The sequence below is a fragment of the Suricata suricatta genome, chromosome 9, assembly GCF_006229205.1.
Source record: "Suricata suricatta isolate VVHF042 chromosome 9, meerkat_22Aug2017_6uvM2_HiC, whole genome shotgun sequence".
NCBI classification, from domain to species: Eukaryota; Metazoa; Chordata; class Mammalia; order Carnivora; family Herpestidae; genus Suricata; species Suricata suricatta.
In genome coordinates this window covers 105,163,540-105,182,092 of record NC_043708.1, presented here as the reverse complement: position 1 = coordinate 105,182,092, position 18,553 = coordinate 105,163,540, and the positions used below count along the sequence as shown (strand labels likewise).

Sequence of the window (18,553 nt, the reverse complement as noted above, 5' to 3'; positions counted from 1 at the left end):
TGTTCTAGGGTCAACTATACTATGATATTATATACAATTCAGAAGATCTAGGCTATGGAAAATTTCTATATTTAATAGAAATCAGTAATTCTGATTCCACTATCACACAAAACAAGAATGTTAAATTCATGATCCCTGGTGAATAAAATCCCTTTAATTTTTATCTCTGGGTTATCCCTTTTAGTTTACTTGGTCTTGGGTTTCTAAGATGAACTCATGGATTTTTTATTTCTCCACCAGATCATGAACTCCTTAAAGAACCATGTCTTATTCTTTCCCAGCAACTAGAACGGTGCTTGGCACAAAACGCACCTAATAAATATTAGTTGAATGAATAATTTTTTTAAATAAAAAATAAGTTATGTTTATATTTATGTTGTTTAAAAAGTCACACATTTCTTGGCAGGAAAAGATGGAGAAGACTCTACTTCCATGACCAGGGGTATTCATATAAAAATGAAAATATGCGTTATTAAGATCTTTGTCGTTTTGGAATGTCTTATAGTGGCTCGATCCATTAGAAAAGGATGAAAGTCAGTAAAAAAGAAAAATAATAATAATAATAATAATAATAAGTAACCAAAATAAGTGAGTGTTCTATAACTCTGTTTTATTCAAGTAATTTTAGAAGAACTTTAAAAAACTCATTTTTTTCTCTACTGTTTTGAGGAGCTTTATAATCTTCATCTTATTTTTAAGGTCTTTCTCTCCAGATCTTAGAAAATAGTATAAGTTATTTTCATTAAGGCAAAAAGAATTTGCTCCTCTAAAATATTAAAAATCATCAGAATATCTTGAAATTAACCATATATGTGTATATATGTCATTTTAAGAGAATAACTGTTAGCAAAAAATGAAAATCTAGACAGCAATGAAAAAGAATTTTCTTTGAAATATTTAGGTACTGAGTTATGAAGGTCTATAATTTTAACATACTTTTTTTTTTTTTAAGTCTAGGGACTAACACCTAGAGGTGATAAATCAGAATTTCTCATATGTGCTATGAATTTCACACAGGTCCAAACTGATCTGTTGAAATAAAATTTCATTTCATTTACACTGTGTACTGGTAAAGATTATCATGTAAAATTAAAATCTCAAACCGTCTTTCAATGTATATATATGGAATACAAAAACACATTCAGTAGCACTCCAAAAATAAATTTCAAAACAGTGCTCTCATTTGTATATCCAATAAATTCTACCAAAAATAAAAAATTCAAGAAGATTTTTCTAAATAAAACTGAAAGCAAAAGATGTTATAAAACTGATAAATTACTTCAAGGAACAATTTTTAAACTTTTTAATTAAATAAATTTTTTAATGTTTTATTTTATTTTTAAGAGAGAGACAGAGCGTGAGCAGGAGAGAAGCAGAGAGAGAGATGGAGACTTATAATCCGAAGCGGTCTCCAGGCTCTGTCAGAGCCAATGTCGGGCTCAAACCTGAGATCATAACCTGAGCCGAAGTCAGACACTTAACTGACTGAGCCACCCAGGTGCCCCTTTAAAAATCTTTTTATTTTTAATATCTTATATAATAGGAAAAACATTGGCTTTGGAAGAAAACTTGTATTCCAATCCTGGCCCCATTTCTTACGTTTTGTGAATTACCTTCTACAGATCTCAACTACCTCTTTCATAATATTTAGGCTATTAGTCTAAACTTCCAAAGTTGTTCAGAAGCTTAAACGAGGTAACAGATATAAATCTCCAGACTAATGCTTGTTAGAGTAGGTGCCCAATAATTTTATTTATGTATCTCATTTCTTTCCCCATCTCCTATATTAAAGACTTCATGATAAACATTTTTAACTCCACCTTAAAATATTCTACATAATAGATATACCACAGGTTAAGTATTTTCTATTATTGGTTATTTAGATCACTTCTAATTTTTATATTAGAAATAATATTACAGTGAATATTCTTAAGACTTTGGATTCCCAAAAGTGGAATTAACAGCTCAAAATGTATTTTTAAGCTCCTGCTACATATTGCCAAACTCTACTCTCAAAGAGCTGTATTCTAATATATAACCAGCAGTGAACATACATTTTAACATATCTCGTCAATACTGGATAGAAATATATATCTTTTTAAATCTAATACTATAAACAAGATTAAAACCTCACTGACTTATTTTGAATTTTCTTTAAGAACTAGTAACAGTGAGGGGCGCCTTGAAGGCGCAGTTGGTTAAGCGTCCAACTCTTCATCTCTCACTTAGGTCATGATCTCACAGTTCGTGAGTTCAAGCCCCACGTCAGGTTTCTACATGGATGGTGTGGAGCCTGCTTGGGATTCTCTCTCTCCTCCTCCTGCCCCTCCCCCACTTGATAGTGCAAGCGCGCTCTCTCTGTCTCTATCTCAAAATAAGTAAAACTTAAAAGAAAAAAGACCCAGTATCTTTTGATGTTTCCTACTTGTTTTCCTTAATATAATGGACCTATTCATATATTTTGCCAAATAGAGTCTTAGTAGCCTCCGCCATATTGATTTGTGAGCTCCTTCCTTTAGTCTTATGTTTGATATATTTTCAATTTGGTATTTAACACTTTTTTAAAAAACCATAATGCACAGAGGTTTAACATTTTTATGTAATCAACTTTATGCATAATAATGCATTCTTTGTCATTTCCTAAATTGTATGTAAACATAAATTGCTAACTTACATTAAAAAAAAATTTTTTTATTGTTTATTTTTGAGAGACAGAGTGTGAGTAGGGGAGGGGCAGAGAGAGAGAGAGACACAGAATCCAAAGCAGGCTCCAGGCTCTGAGCTGTCAGCACAGCCCAATGCGAGGCTTGAACCCACAAACTGTGAGATCATGACCTGAGCTGAAGTTGGCCGCCCAACCAACTGAGCCACCCAGGTGCCCCAACAACTCTACATTTAATGTTTATGTGGGTAAGTGATAAAAAGCATTAAATGTTATGAATATTTATATTATATGCAAGTGATTTCCCTTCTGATCCATAATATATTAAAATCATTAATTTTAAAATTAAAATAAAGGGCATCTGGGTGGCTTGGTTGGTTGAGCATCTGACTTCAGCTTAGGTCATGATCTCACAATTGATGGCTTCAGGCTCCACGATGGGCTCTGTACTGACAGCTTGGAACCTGGAGCCTGCTCTGGATTCTCTGTCTCCCTCTCTCTCTCTCTCTCTCTCTCTGCCCCTCCCTTTCTCGTGCTCTCTGTGTCTCAAAAAATGATTAAACATTAAAATTTTTTTTATTAAAACAAAATGTAAGAGCAGAAATAAAATATTCAAAAATACAGCTCTAAAATAAACTGAAAATTACAAGAGCTACAGAGAACACGTAGAAATAATTCAGCCTTTATATTTTTACCTACCTTAAAGTGATTTAATTCTCAACTACATTCAACATCCAGCTTCATTTGAACTGCAATATCCTCATATTTGGCACATCTAAAGCTTATTTACACTTTAGCTTTAATAAACTTAGCAGCAGTAGTGCCAAAGAATTAGAACTAATCTCTGCTCACAACTACTGAGTTCATCTATCTGCAACTAGTGCCAGCACTAAAGTAGGATGGCTCAGGAAAGGGAATGGCTTAAAACTATCTTCCACTCACCCAGGTATCTATTAACAAAATTTCTTTTAAAAAAAGAAAAGAGGGGTACCTAAGTGGCTCAGTCGGTTAAGCATCTGACTTTGGTTCAGGTCATGATCTCACAGTTTGGGTTTGAGCCCCGTGTCTGACTCTGTGCTGACAGCTCTGAGCCTAGAGCCTGCTTCAGATTCTATGTCTCCCTCTCTCTGTGCCCCTCTTCTGCTCATGTGTTCTGTCTCTCAAAAATAAGTAAACATTGAAAAAAATTTTTAATAATATAATAAAAAAAGAAAAGAAATTGATTGCCAAAATTGGGTTCTCCCTTTGCTGCACCATCATACTTGGCCCATGATTACCAGACCCAGGTCTACTAGCCTGCTGGTGCAACTCATAAGAACCTCAATTTGTACTGGGGAGACTGGGCTGAAGTAGTGTAGAGCCCACTGAGAAATCTAAAATGCTGCATTTAAGCAATGTCAACAATAGCCAAAACATGGAAAGAGCCTCAATGTCCATCACCTGATGAGTGGATCAAGAAGGTGTGGTATATATACACAATGGAGTACTACATGGCAATGAGAAAGAATGAAATATGGCCATTTGTAGGAAAGCATATGGACCTTGAGGGTGTCATGCTAAGCGAAATAAGTCAGGCAGAGAAGGACAGAAATCATGTTTGCACTCATAGGTCTAACAGGAAAACAGGAGAAACCTAATGGAGGACCAGGGGGAGGGGAAGAGGGAAAGAGAGTTGGGGAGAGAGAGGGACACAAAACTTGAGAGACTGTTGAATGCTGAAAATGAACTGAGAGTTGAAGGGGAAGGGGGAGGGGGAAAAAGAGGTGGTGGTGATGGAGGGCACTTATGGGGAAGAGCACTGGGTGTTGTATGTAAACCAATTTGACAATAAACTATTTAAAATAAATAAATAAATAAAATGCTGCATTTAAAACACTATATACATTGCATGTTTCATCTTTAAATTCCACTCCAGCAAAATCTTATCTGTTGGATTTCTTTGTTTAACTATACTTAACTTATCTGCTTATGAACCAAAATGGCTGCCTCATTAATGTCACAATTTAAGATTTTTAATTTCATATTTACAATTAAAGAAGTTCTTTACTGATTCTGATTTACTGATTCTGATTGTCAAGATTCCTTTCCAACCCAAAAAAGTCTATCATTCTTAGTTCCCATGACGAACCTTGAGAACACAGATACCCATTTATTAAAAACACATTAGATGCCTTTGGGCTTCTGGACCACTATAAAAACAATAATCAAAATATTAAGTTATCTACAGAGGAATACAGTTACAAGGTAAATCTTAGGTTTTATTTTGAAATCAGAAACTAGTGCTGCAAAATTAGGAAGAAAAGTTTCTAGGAAAAAAACCCACCTACAGAAAAAATTGGTACTCTGATTTCCCAAAATTCAAGTACACAAGAGCACAGCTTGAATTGTTAGAAGGCAAATTTTCTAAAAGCAAAGAAGAGTGAATCACAAAACCTCTGAATGCCCTTTCCAATACTTATGAGACTGCGTCCTTGAATTTGTATCACCTGATCTCTAGGCAGTGGCTATCAGGCATGTGGAAGAAGGCAAACTCAATTATAAACAAATGAGAGGAGAAAGAAACTGTGAAATCTAATCCAATGCTAGAGGAGCCCTTGGCAGAAAACACTGGTAACCATCATTATTAAGATATAGCAGAAACCTTACCCGTGTTGCACAAAACAAGATGGATCATTTTAACTATTTAGAAGTGCAGAAAGCATCTGCTGCCTTTCTAAGGCAAAGCCCAAATTTATATACACACACACACACACACACACACACACACTATATATACATACATAAAATTCAAACCTTTTCTATAAATTATTCATACATCTTCCCAAGCCTAAAATAATTATAATTTTCTATATAGGGAGTGTTCTGTTTTAAAAAGGGAAGAGATTGACCTAGCTTTCTAAAATACTGAGACTATAAACCCAGTACACCTAGGTTGTTGGTTTTCCCTAGGAAGTATCAGTATATTGTCCCACATCAAGTTAGAACTAGGTGTGACACAGGGTACAAAATCAATGTACAGAAATTGGTTGCATCTTTATACACCAATAATGAAGCAACAGAAAGAGAAATCAAGAAACTGATTCCATTCACAATTGCACAAAAAACCATAAAATACCTAGGAATAAACCTAAACAAAGATGTAAAAGACCTGTACGATGAAAATTATAGAAAGCTTATGAAAGAAATTGAAGAAGACACCAAGATATGGAAAAACATTCCATGCTCATGGATCAGAAGAATAAACATCATTAAAATGTCATTATTACCCAAAGCAATCTACACATTCAATGCAATCCCAATCAAAATTACACCAACATTCTCCTCACAGCTAGAACAAACTATCCTAAAATTCCTATGGAACCACAAAAAACCCCGAATAGCCAAAGTAATATTGAAGAAGAAAACCAAAACGGGAGGCATCACAGTCCCAGACTTACCCTCTATTACAAAGCTGTCATCATCAAGACAGTATGGTATTGGCAGAAAAACAAACACATAGACAAATGGAATAGAATAGAGAACCCAGAACTGGACCCACAAATGTATGGCCAATTAATCTTTGACAAAGCAGGAAGAGTATCCAATGGAAAAAAAGACAGCCTCTTTAGCAGGTGGCACTGGGAGAATTGGACAGCAACATGCAAAAGAATGAAACTAGACCACTTTCTTACACCATACACAAAAATAAACTCAAAATGGACAAAGGACCTGAATGTGAGGCAGGAAACCATCAAAACCCTAGATGAGAAAGCAGGAAACAACATCCCTGACCTCAACCATAGCAATTTCCTACTCGACACATCCCCAAAGGCAAGGGAATCAAGAACAAAAATGAACTATTGGGACCTCATCAAGATAAAAGCTTCTGCACTGCAAAGGAAACAATTAAAAAAAAAAAAAACAAATAGGCAACCATCGGAATGGGAAAGGATAGCTGCAAATGGCATACCAGATAAAGGGCTGGTATCCAAAGTCTACAAGGAACTCACCAAACTCCACACCCGAAAAACGAATAATCCAGTGAAGAAATGGGCAGAAGACATGAATAGACACTTCTCCAAAGAGGACATCCAGATGGCCAACCGGCACATGAAATGATCATCAGGGAAATACAAATCAAAACCACATTGAGATACCACCTCATGCCAGACTGGCTAAGATGAACAAATCAAGAGACTACAGATGCTGGTGAGGATGTAGAGAAAACAGGCACCCTCCTACACTGTTGGTGGGAATGTAAACTGGTACAGATGCTCAGGAAATCAGTGTAGAGGTTCTTAAAAAACTATCAGTAGAACTTTCCTATGACCCAGCAATAGCACTGCTGGGGATTTACCCAAGGGATACAGAATTGCTGATGCATAAGGGCACAGATAGCCCAATGTTCTTAGCGACACTTTCAACAATAGCCAAATCATGGAAAGAGCCTAAATGCCCATCAACTGATGAATGGATAAAGATGTGGTTTATATACACAATGGAGTACTACATGGCACTGAGAAAGAATGAAATCTGGCCATTTGTAGCAAAGTGGATGGACCTCGAGGGTGTCATGCTAAGCAAAGTAAGTCAGGCAGAGAAGGACAGATACCATGTTTGCACTCATAGGTCTAACAGGAGAAACCTAACAGAGGACCATGGGGAGGGGAAGGGGGAAAATGGGTTAGGGAGGGGGAGGGAGGCAAATCATGAGAGACTCTTGAATACTAAAAATGAACTGAGGGCGGGAGGGGGGAAGTGGAAGGGGAGTGATGGTCATGGAGGAGGGCACTTGTGGGGAAGAGCACTGGGTGTTATATGGAAACCAACTTGAAAATAACCTATTAAAAAAAAAAAAAAGAAAAGAAATAGATGTGACAAAGCTCAGGAAAATCCAAATAAATAGAACCCAGATAATAGATATTCATGGTGCTTAATGGAAAGGATTGTTTAACAAACATTAAATTTAAATAGAAGCCACCTTCCAAGATTTAAAAGATAAAGATAGGGGCACCAGGCTGGCTCAGCTGGTAGAATATGTGACTCCTGATGTCAGGGTAGTAAGTTCAAGCCCACTGGGTACAGAGATTACTTAAAAATTAAATCTTAATTTAAAAAAAAGAAAGGTAAAACATAAAGAGACTTCTTGAACCACGAAGTGAAGAATGACACAATGTCTTAGTGTTCCAGATACTTTAGTGTGTAGCATCCAAATGCTTTCCAAAAAATGTTACAACACTTTAAGAACTGAGGAGGACCAAGAGGAGCCCATCTTCAGTCAATTTCCAATTTTTTAAAAGCATCAGATTTAAGAGGAAATGCTTGTGAAACTGTTTCATTTTGTCTTTGTTCTTGATGGTCAATGCCCTCAATTAGAAAAGACTCGAAGTATAATGAATTCTAAAGAAAGACTACTGATATAAAACTGTATGATAAAAAACCACATTCACCTACTACCTCCCCATTTCTCCTAAACTTCCTCCCATCTAAGCCTCCCAAAGAGGTGACAGGGAGATAAAAGGTTTCTTTAAAAACAAACAACAGGGCCACCGGGATGGCTTAGTCAGTTAAGCATACGACTTTGGCTCAGGTCACGATCTAGCGGTTCGTGGGGTTCAAGCCCTGCATCGGGCTCTGTGCTGACAGCTAGCTCAGAGCCTGGAGCCTGTCCTCGGATTCTGTGTCTCACTCTCTCTCTGACTCTCCCCTGCATTGCCGCGTGTGTGTCTCTCTCTCTCTCAAAAGCATATAAAAAACATTAAAAAATTAAAAAACAACAACAAAACACCTCAACCATAAAAATTATTATCCATGTTGTTCCTCCAAAGAAAAAACCACTTAAATTATTCTGAGGCAAGAGAACAAATTAACTTCTAATTTCATGGTCTTTGGAGAGTTCAATATTTTCAAAAAGGTTGCAAAAGAAACTGTAGAAACGCTCTTAGCTGGCCGGCTCCCCACTGCTCTTCTCCAATGCTTCCCCACATCCTGCTGTACCAGCAGGCCACGCACCAGAGCAGGAGGAGTTTATTCTCAAACCTGTTTATTTGCCACAGCGCTTGCAATTACAAAACTTAAATATTATAAAACTGATGAAACTTAAGTGCAGAAAGAGTTGCTGTCTTTATGAAAACTTAAGTCAAATGCTCTGCAAAGACCCAACAAAAAAGCTAGTTGCTTTAAAAAAAAAATGCAATGAGTGGGGCACCTGGATGGCTCAGAGTGCCAGACTTCAGCTCAGATCATGATCGCACAGTTCGTGAGTTCAAGCCCCATGTCAGGTTCTGTACTGACACTTCAGAGCTTGGAGCCTGCTTCAGATTCTGTGGCTCCTTCTCTCTCTGCTCCTCCCCCATTTGTGCTCTCTCTCTCAAAAATAAACAAACATTAAAAAATATTAAATATCTATTTTTTAAAAATCCAATGAGAGGCACCTGGGTGGCTCAGTCAGTTGAGGGTCTGGCTCTTGATTTGGGCTTAGGTCATGATCTCAAGGTTCCTGAGTTTGAGCCCCACATTGGACTCTGCATTGGCAGTACAGAGCCCATTTGGGATTCTCTCTTGCTCCCTCCCTCTCTGCCCCTTCCCCACCACGCACATGCGCACAATCTCTCTCAAAAAATAAATAAATTTAAAATAAATAAATAAAGCTAAAACTTGGAAATCTGCAGTCTCAAAGAAAAGGCCTTTAACCTAAACCAAAAGAGTAGCAAATGAATATACACTATACACAGTCTGTTAAGCTTCCAACTCTTGATTCTGGCTCGAGTCACGATCTCACGGTTCATGGGTTCAAGCCCCACATCGGGTTCTGCACTTACAGTGCAGAGCCTACTTGGGATTCTCTCTCTTTCCTTCTCTCTCTCAAAATAAATAAACTTAATAAAAATTTTTTTTAAAAGTTAACAAAAAAAACCCTCACAAGAGGGGTGCTGGACTGGATCAGTCAATAAAGCATGCAACCCTTAATCTTGGGATTGGGACTTCAAACCACATGTGTGTATTTTTAAGATTACTTAAAAATAAAAAATTTTAAATAAATAAATAAGCAAACAAATAAATAAATCACAGAAACCTGAAAAGGAAGTCATCCCTTGAGAAGATAGAATTTAGGGGCACCGGAGTGGCTCAGTCAGTTAAGCATCCAACTTCGGCTCAGGTCATGATCTCACTGCTTGTGGGTTCAAGCCCCATGTTGGGCTCTATGTTGACAGCTCAGAGCCTGGAGCCTGCTTGGGATTCTGTGTCTCCCTCTCTCTCTGCCTCTCCTCCACCGCTCCCCCCTCCCCCGCAAGAATAAACAAAAAAATATTTAAAGAAGATATAATTTGGCTTAAATTTGATATAAAACAAAACCTGAGATGACTCCACAAACTGTTACATGAGTACTCCAAATGAATACAAAGCTGTCTGTTCTCTGTGTTAGCCTCTGAAATAATTAAAACTATTAAAAATATGTAAAGGCATCATTTTAAAAAGACAGAGCTTCTCTTTGAAAATTTACCTGAGTCAAGGAAAAGAGAAATAACTAAATTACTAACAAACAAAAATCTAAGTATTAATGGATGTTTATTCAGGTCTGAATCAAACCAAATACTCTTTCAATCCCTGTGAAAATATTTTGTGTTTTTCCCATTATGCTTTAACACAGGTCAACATAAACAATATAAACAATAACACATTAAACAATTATATTATTCTAAATAAAATAATATTAAGGGAAAATATCTTACCTCTGAATGGACATATATATTTTAATACAAAATGATTTGTCCTTTTATAACTGTGTAAATTTCATAGCTGAGCAACACAATAGGGGCACTCTATACAAATATTTCAAAGTACTGTATGCTTCTAACACATGGTGTTCCATATATAATGATTAAAATTTTCTGTGCCCATTTATTTATATGGATCAATAATACATATGGCTAAGAACACGCTGGGTTAAGTCAGTTAGTACTTGAGATCCTCCTCTTCATTAAAACAAAATCAGGAAGTAACACAAACAAGGGGTACCTGTCTGGCTCAGTTGTAAAAGCATGTGACTCTTGATCTTGGGGTCCTGGGTCTGAGACCCATGTTGGGAGTAGAAATTACTTAAATAAATAAAACTTAAAAACAAACAAAAAAAAAAAAAAAAAGGGAGGGCGCCTGGGTGGTTCACTTGGTTAAGTGTCCAACTCTTAATTTTGGCTCAGATCATGATCTCAAAGTTCAGTTCGTGAACATTGGGCTCTGCGCTGACACAGTGGAACATGCTTGGGATTCTCTCTCTCCCTTTCTCTCTGCCCTTACTTAGCTTTCACTTTCTCCCTCTGTCTCTCAAAAAATAAATAAACTTAAAACACACACACACACACGAGACACTGACTGACCAGAACACAACAGAAATATTTTTAAATTTCCCTCTCAAGTAAGTGGTATCTATGGATTCTATAGTAAACGTATCTTTTATAATTGGGAGGGGAAATGTATAGGGTATATTAAATATCCAAATCGTCAATTAACCACAGAGACCAGAGTGGGGGTGGAAATAATAAAAGGAAGGACACCTCTTTTCTCCCTACTCTATTTTCCATCCTTCTCATAAGCCACTGTTGACGATAATGTGGTATGCCTTGGTTGTATTTCGATGGTAAAATGATTAAAATTCACTGAATCAGAGTAAAGTAAAAGACTCTAATCTACCGTAAATAAATTGGAGAGCTTGTTTACTGAACAACTACCATGTAACAAAGTCATAGATAGGAATATACAGATGACTACAGCAGAACCCTTACTGTTTTGAGCAACTAACAAAATGTTCTAAGAACATGAAAGAAAGTGAAATCAGTTCTGGATGAGGGAAGGAATAGATATATATAGGAAGAAATCTTAGAAAGATTAATGAAAAAGGTTTTTAAAAGCATGTAAATAGGCTTCATAGAACAAACAAGATTTTAATATGACACACAAAAATAATAAGTCAACCATCTTTACTTCATCTCCCAACTCTTCTAGTTAACTATGGACAATGAAAATAATTCTCTTTAATGTGTGGTTCCAAAATGAATAAAGACCTTAAAATTCTTCATTGTTAAAGAAATAATAACAAAATGAGTTTAAGAGTGGATAACAATTACCTAATAAAATTGATACCAAAACTATTGTTGTGATTTTAGCTAGAAACATAAACCATACAGAAAATCATTCAAGTTTAAATACAGATTTAAAACAGATCAAGATCTGTTTAAATCTAAGGGGCTAAGGCCAAAAGAAGGGGGAGATACGAAAAATAAATTTATTTATCACACTGTGGACTCAAGTGATAACTGTTATGAACTAGCTGGCTACAGGTCAAAACTAAACTCTTAGGAGCCTATAAATGATTTTAAATGTGTATATGTTTAGAAACAAAGAGAATACCAGAGCCATTTAATGTTTCAGAAAACAATATTTTCCCATATTCAAAACAAATGACCTGCTGGCAAAAGTAATCCCTTAGAAGAATGAATTCTGTAGGGCACATGGGTGGCTCAGTTGGCTAAGCATCTGATTCTTGATCTCAGGGTCACATGAGGTCAAGCCCTGTGTTGGGCTCCATGCTAGGTGTGGAGTGTACTTAAAAAAAAAAAGAAAGAAAGAAAACTAAATTCTGTGTAATTATTTCATTTAATGAAGAAATAGTCTTTAATAACATTGAAGAATCTTCTAGATTCTTTTCTTTTATTCTGTGTTAGGAGCTTTTAAATTTTTTGTGAAGTTTTTTTCTTCAATTTAATTTATTTACTTACTTACTTGAGACAAAGAGAATCCAAGTGGGAAAGGGGCAGAGAGAGAGAGAAAAGGAGTAAGAATCTCAAGCAGCTCAAATTCACAAATCACGAGATCATGACCTGACCCAAAGTTGGATACTTAACCAACTGAGCCAATCAGGCACCCCATATTTATTTATTTTGACAGAGGGAGATAGAGAGAGCACAAGCTGGGGAGGAGAAGAGAAAGAGGGAGAGAGAGAATCCCAAGCAGGCTCTGCATTGTCGGCCCAGAGCCCAACACAGGGCTTGATCCCATGAACCATGGGTTCATGACCTGAGCTGAAATTAAGAGCTGGGAGCTCAACTGCCTGTGCCACCCAGGCGCTCCTCTTCTAGTTTTTTTTTTTTTTTTTTTTTTTTTTTTTTTTTTTACAAAATAAAGCTTTAAAATACATTCATCCTATACTCTACAAATTACTCAGAATCTTTTCTCAATAAATCTTTTTTGGATTCACTGAGCATTCCCTCCCTCGAATATGTACTGAATCAATAAATCTCCACAAAGTATTTTCTGGTGAAATTCTTTTATGGATAACAAAAATAATGGCTTTTATTTTAATTCTACGATAGCAATAAGAAATTAGAAATCTATTTATATACCACCAAGCAACTCTATAACACCTATTCATTTTGTGTGTGTACATAAACAATGGATTTATTCAATAAAAACTAGTATTCAAATTAAATTATATTTTAAATATACAATCAATTTTTATTATTTGTGGTAATTATTCTACAAAGTCACCACAAACAATGAATTAGTGGCTACTGAACTACGGCTCCTATGGAATACAAAGGACTAAGTTCCTGCAAGCCTCTGATCACATTTTCATCAGCTGATCACTATGTAACCTTGTTTTAGGTTGTGTTTCTGTTTGAGGACACCTTACTTAATATATGTTGGTGATTCATTGACATTGACCTCACAGCCAACAGGACTAACTCATGCCTGAACAAAACTGAATGCATGTATTTTTTTTTCTCTCCTTTAGGCATATCACAGCCTTCTTGCATTTAGGAAGGCTAGACAGAGCTTCAGCACTATAGTTGGAGGCTATTTAAAACTGAAATCACCAACAAAAAGCACAAAAATGCAAAAACCACAGCACTAAATAGAGCATAGAAGAGGACACTTACAGTATGAAAGCTGAAAACAAGAAGGCTTCAAAAGTCATCTTGTTCAACCATAGGTGGGAAAGTACGAGTCAGAAAACTCAACTTTTTTTAATCACTCTGCACATGTCCAAAGTAACCATGAAATTACTCTATGATTTTGGAACTAAAACTAAATTTGAGATAGGAGACATTCACAAATATATAATGTACAAATAATGAGAATTGACAACACAAAAAAAGCCCAATTAAGTAAGTCTCAGAGGAAATACTTTAGTATTTCAATCTAGTCAATTTTGTAAATGCCAGGGTTTACTTACTGGCTTTCAAGATGGGAAAATATTTATGGCACTGTTTTTAAATTATCGCACAAGAACATCCCCACTGAAGCAGTCTATAAGTTTTCAGATAAAGAGTAAAGATGGAAAAATTACTTAAAATTTACTGCCTATTCTTTAAAAACCGTCATTAGGGGGAAAGCACTACAAAAAGATATTGAAAACTGCAGCTCTTAAGAACATAATTTCTTATAAACTATCTGTTTCTAATATCTTTTTAGAGGAAAATCAGGTACACTGAAAAGTTCATAAGGATAAAAGTATCCTAAAGGATTACAGCAGTAAGATACAAAGTGTAAATTATGATATAGTAAGTTAAGCTAAAAAGCCATGAAAAGACCATCAGCGTAGACAATCAGAAATGAATACTTGACAAATATATTCAAGCAAAGTACTTCAGGAAAATAAAAACAATTAACTTAATTCTCTCAATTCTAATTTAATTTATTTAATTGATTTAAACTATTATCCAGTATAAGTATAATGTGTGTCCAGTTTGCATTTCTACTCTTTATAACAAAATTTAGATGCATATGTAAATAACATCTATTCACACTGGTACTAGAAATGTGTATTACTGAAAATGAAAACAGCAAGATACAGTAATTAAGACTAGAAGAGAATTTGAGAACTGGGAATCAAATCAAATCAAAGCAACCAACAGTTTTTTCTTTTAAATTTCAGATGATGTTCGATGTAGCACAGTTTTTGGCAGCAAAAAAAGCTGAAAATTTGGTCTTTTAATAGAGGAACTCATTTAGATCATGGAATAGTATACAGTTTTTGTAATATGAAATAAGCTAGAATGTGTGTGTGTCTGTGTCTGTGTCTGTGTATGGGCTTCAATTAAAAATGTGAAACATGTGAAACAAGACAGACAAGGAGAAATGCCTATATTAGGGAGGAAAGGCAAGTCACAGAATACGATGTGGAGTAGGATTTCTTCTTGAAAAACAAGAAATGTAATTGGTTATATATGCATACGCAAACTACTAATAAGGAAGGGACTCTGGCACTTTCATTTTTTATAATGAGCATGTGTAGTTTTTACAAGTAGACTGAGTTCTTGACAAGTGTTATTAGGTTGCCTTGCAATAGCTATTTTTTTTAAATAATGTGATATAAAACTCATGTTGTTTGAAAATGACTCCTATAACCTGAACTTATTCAGAGAAATTCTGCTAAATATAATTAAAAACAAACATTTCCCAATTCAATGAATTTCAGTATGTTCTCAAAATTCAACACTAACCAATCCCCCTAATTGAAATGTTTCATGATTTTTAACAGGGGTCAGACAACTTTTTCTGTAAAGGTCAGACAGTAAATATTTTAGGTTTTGCAGACAAACATGGTCTTGTTGCCTATCATTCTTTGTTTTAATTTTTTTACAAGCCTTTGAGAATACACACACACACACACACACTGTTAGCTTAATAGATCCACAAAAAACAGGCCGCAGGCTGGATTTGCCTTGCTGGCCACAGCTTGTCTACCACTAATTTAGAACAATAAACCAGCACCTGAACATCTGATATTTTAAATATATTATGACAAAGGTATCAGAGATCACAACAGAGTCAGTTTTATGCTACATTAAATAAAGAAAGGTAGTACTAGAGCAATTAAAATTACAAATTGACTAATACACTGAATTCTATTAAAATGCTAGACATTAATCAAATGATGGTAAAACACAGTAAATAAAATTTCAAGTATTCATATTATAAAAGCATGATCATGTGAGCACCTGCAAAGCACACACATCTACTTGAAAGTCAGCTGAAAATGGAATACTACACAAAGTTCAAATCTCCTTTTATAATAATTAAAACTATTTACTCATTTAAATAATCAAAACTAGTCAGTTATTTGTTTTAGATGTCATCAACCCTCAAACTTAGGAGCTAAATTTAGAGGCTGGTAGTAATTATTAGGTTTTAATTTTTTAATTTGTAAGGGTTATTGTAAAATATTAATCAACAACCTAAAATATTACCCTTTAAAAGTTTATATTCTTGGAAACTGTAAGCAACCATCACTGGAAACTTGAGTGTATTTTTTCCTTTGCCTGAAAGATAGCTTTTATGTATCTGATTCTGTCTGAAACTGAAAGATCCTAGGGGCGCCTGGGTGGCTCAGCTGGTTTAGCATCTGACTTCAGCTCAGGTCATGATCTCACGGTTTGTGGGTTCAGGCCCCTGTCAGGCTCTGTGCTGACAGCTCAGAGCCTGGAGACTGGAGCCTGCTTTGGATTTTGTGTCTCCCTCTCTCTCTGCCCCTCCCCCGCTCACTGTCTCTGTCTCTCAAAATAATAAAGACATAAAAAAATAAAATAAAACTGAAAGATCCTTATTGTAATCTGAACACTACTACCAAAGGAAAACTTCATGATGAATAATAAACCGGGTCAAATTAACACTCTAAAATGAAAACATATCTCCCCAACTCTGTCCCAAGTAACCAAATAACCATTATACAATCAACTTACCTAGACTGGTGGGTTTTATCAGTTCGTCCAGTAAATCATAAAATGGTAATTTTTGAAGTTTTATATCCGGATGGACTGGGTGAAGAGCTGATGTAAGATGTGGGAGTTCCAGTTCATGTTTAGGTCCCAGAAGAGAAACAGGGAGTAATGGTGATGATGCAGGGTGACCATCATAAGTAAGCTGTGGAATGGTGGATGGAGACAAAGTTGCTGGCATAGGACTTGAATGGACACTGGGGATGGACAAGTCCGCAGGCGTCATGATTTTCTGGGGGAACCTCCGCCTGTAGAGTTCTTTAATTTTCATTTGTACAGCAGGACTGCAGCCAGCCTTGAGCAAATGCAGGGCTTTAGTGAGGAGTTCGTGTTTGCGTCCGTGCTTGTTTCTCCCAGCGTAGCCCAACAGTACTTGGAGTTCAGAAACTCTAAGGCTCATAACCATTTGCTTCGAGACAAAACAAAATATGAAGTGTTAGTATTCCAATAGTGTAATTTACAATATTAAACAGCACTTTATTATGACGCTTTCTCCTTATGGCTTGTAAAGGCCACCTCATTCATAGTCAATTCTAGTTACTTCAAACTAAAAATAAGCAATCAAAGAAATTTTAAATTAATACTTATTAATTCACCAACTTCTACCCAGGGTTATGAAAGATGTAAGATGAAGTATACACCAGGGAGAACCACATCTCACCTCAGTCCACTGTGTTGATACCACTGTTAGCTACTCATCAAGCACTTACTGAGCCTCCCGGAGAGTGCTGAGTGCTATGTGGATGGCAAAATATAATGATGAGCCCTCAAGAACATTTCTCTTCTTGGGGGAAAAATATATAACTATATATGAAACACATAAACAGCCCACCTCCAACACCAGATGCAAGCAGCAGGATACAAATAACATACTATCAGGCGTTACCTTCTATGCAGACCCTGGAATGTGTAGGACTTAAAAACTATATACCTTTTCTGAACCATTATTTGCCAGATATATTTGGTATTTTTGTATGGGTTGTCACAAAATTTTTATTATCTCCACAAGGTGTTATCCCCTTCCGGCTTTACACATGAAGAAGCTATGTAGTTAAGAAAGGTTAATTACCTTAACTAAGACCATACAGCCACTAAGTAGCAGTCAGGATTCAAACCCAGATATGTATGATTCTAAGCCCTTGCTCTTTCCACTAAACCATTAGGAAAAGGACAGAGCTGGAAACCGAATACTGACTCATTCCACTGGCAAGGCCAGGCTAAGAAGTCTAGGAACTCAATCCACATGCCATAATGTGTAAGGCTGTAATAAAGAAATCTATATACCTTTCTTTGTTTAACCCTTGGCTTCCAAAATAGTTTGGTCAATATTTCTTCTTTTTCTCCAATTACTAAGAGACTACCAACAGGAAATGCCCATCGATACCAAAACTCTCATTTTAAAGTGGGAATAAAAAAAGAGGGGAGGGGGAGATCCAGAGAGAAGAAATGGCTTACCCCAGATCATACAGTACTAACAGCAGAATCCTGACTTTACCACCACTGACAGGTAGGTATTAGGGTGGAAGACCCAAGTAAGCTTATCACCCGCTACTTCCCCCAACTGTTAAACCCCTCACCCCATACCGAACACCAATACACAAAAGATAACCTGCCTTTCCTAACTCATTGCCACTCTCTGAGAGGATACCCTACCCCAGCCAAGCCTTTAGAAGCTGTTCAGAGAATGCAAAATTAAGTAAAAAAAAATCAAACAGAAAACAGTATAAAGAGCTTTAGATACAATATAGCCGGTAAACATACATGAGTCCTTCCCCTACTTCTCTGGCCTGAAAAATATTGTTTCTTCAAATTCTAGCTTTTGTCAGCCAGGGTCCATTAGGCCTGGCAATATTATTAGTGGTTCTTTTCTCTCTACTTTTATTGGCTGCTTTTCATCTTTTTATTACCACTTGCCTTGCTTTATTATAATTTTCTATTTGTACAAGTGATTCCATGACCAATTTGAGGTCCTCCAGGGCACAAGCTAATGTCACCTGGGCCTGACAATGGTAGAAACTCATCAAATGCCTGGGCAACAAATAAATGAATGAATGAAAAGAACAAAATAAACAAGAAAGTCACACCAAAAGAAAGAGTAGTGGTGAGATCTACAATAATAAGTTATACATATAAC

General features: G+C 36.0%; 1 protein-coding gene across 7 annotated transcripts in view; it reads right to left on the bottom strand.

Annotated features, from left to right (window-relative positions):
• PIAS1 (protein inhibitor of activated STAT 1) overlaps positions 1-18,553 on the bottom strand; it is a 123,050-nt gene that overhangs the window by 72,099 nt on the left and 32,398 nt on the right. For all 7 annotated transcript variants that reach the window (XM_029950267.1, XM_029950269.1, XM_029950268.1 and 4 more), the window contains exon 2: positions 16,384-16,828. In XM_029950267.1, coding sequence (XP_029806127.1) covers positions 16,384-16,828 — 445 coding nt within the window. The remainder of the gene's footprint in view (positions 1-16,383; positions 16,829-18,553) is intronic.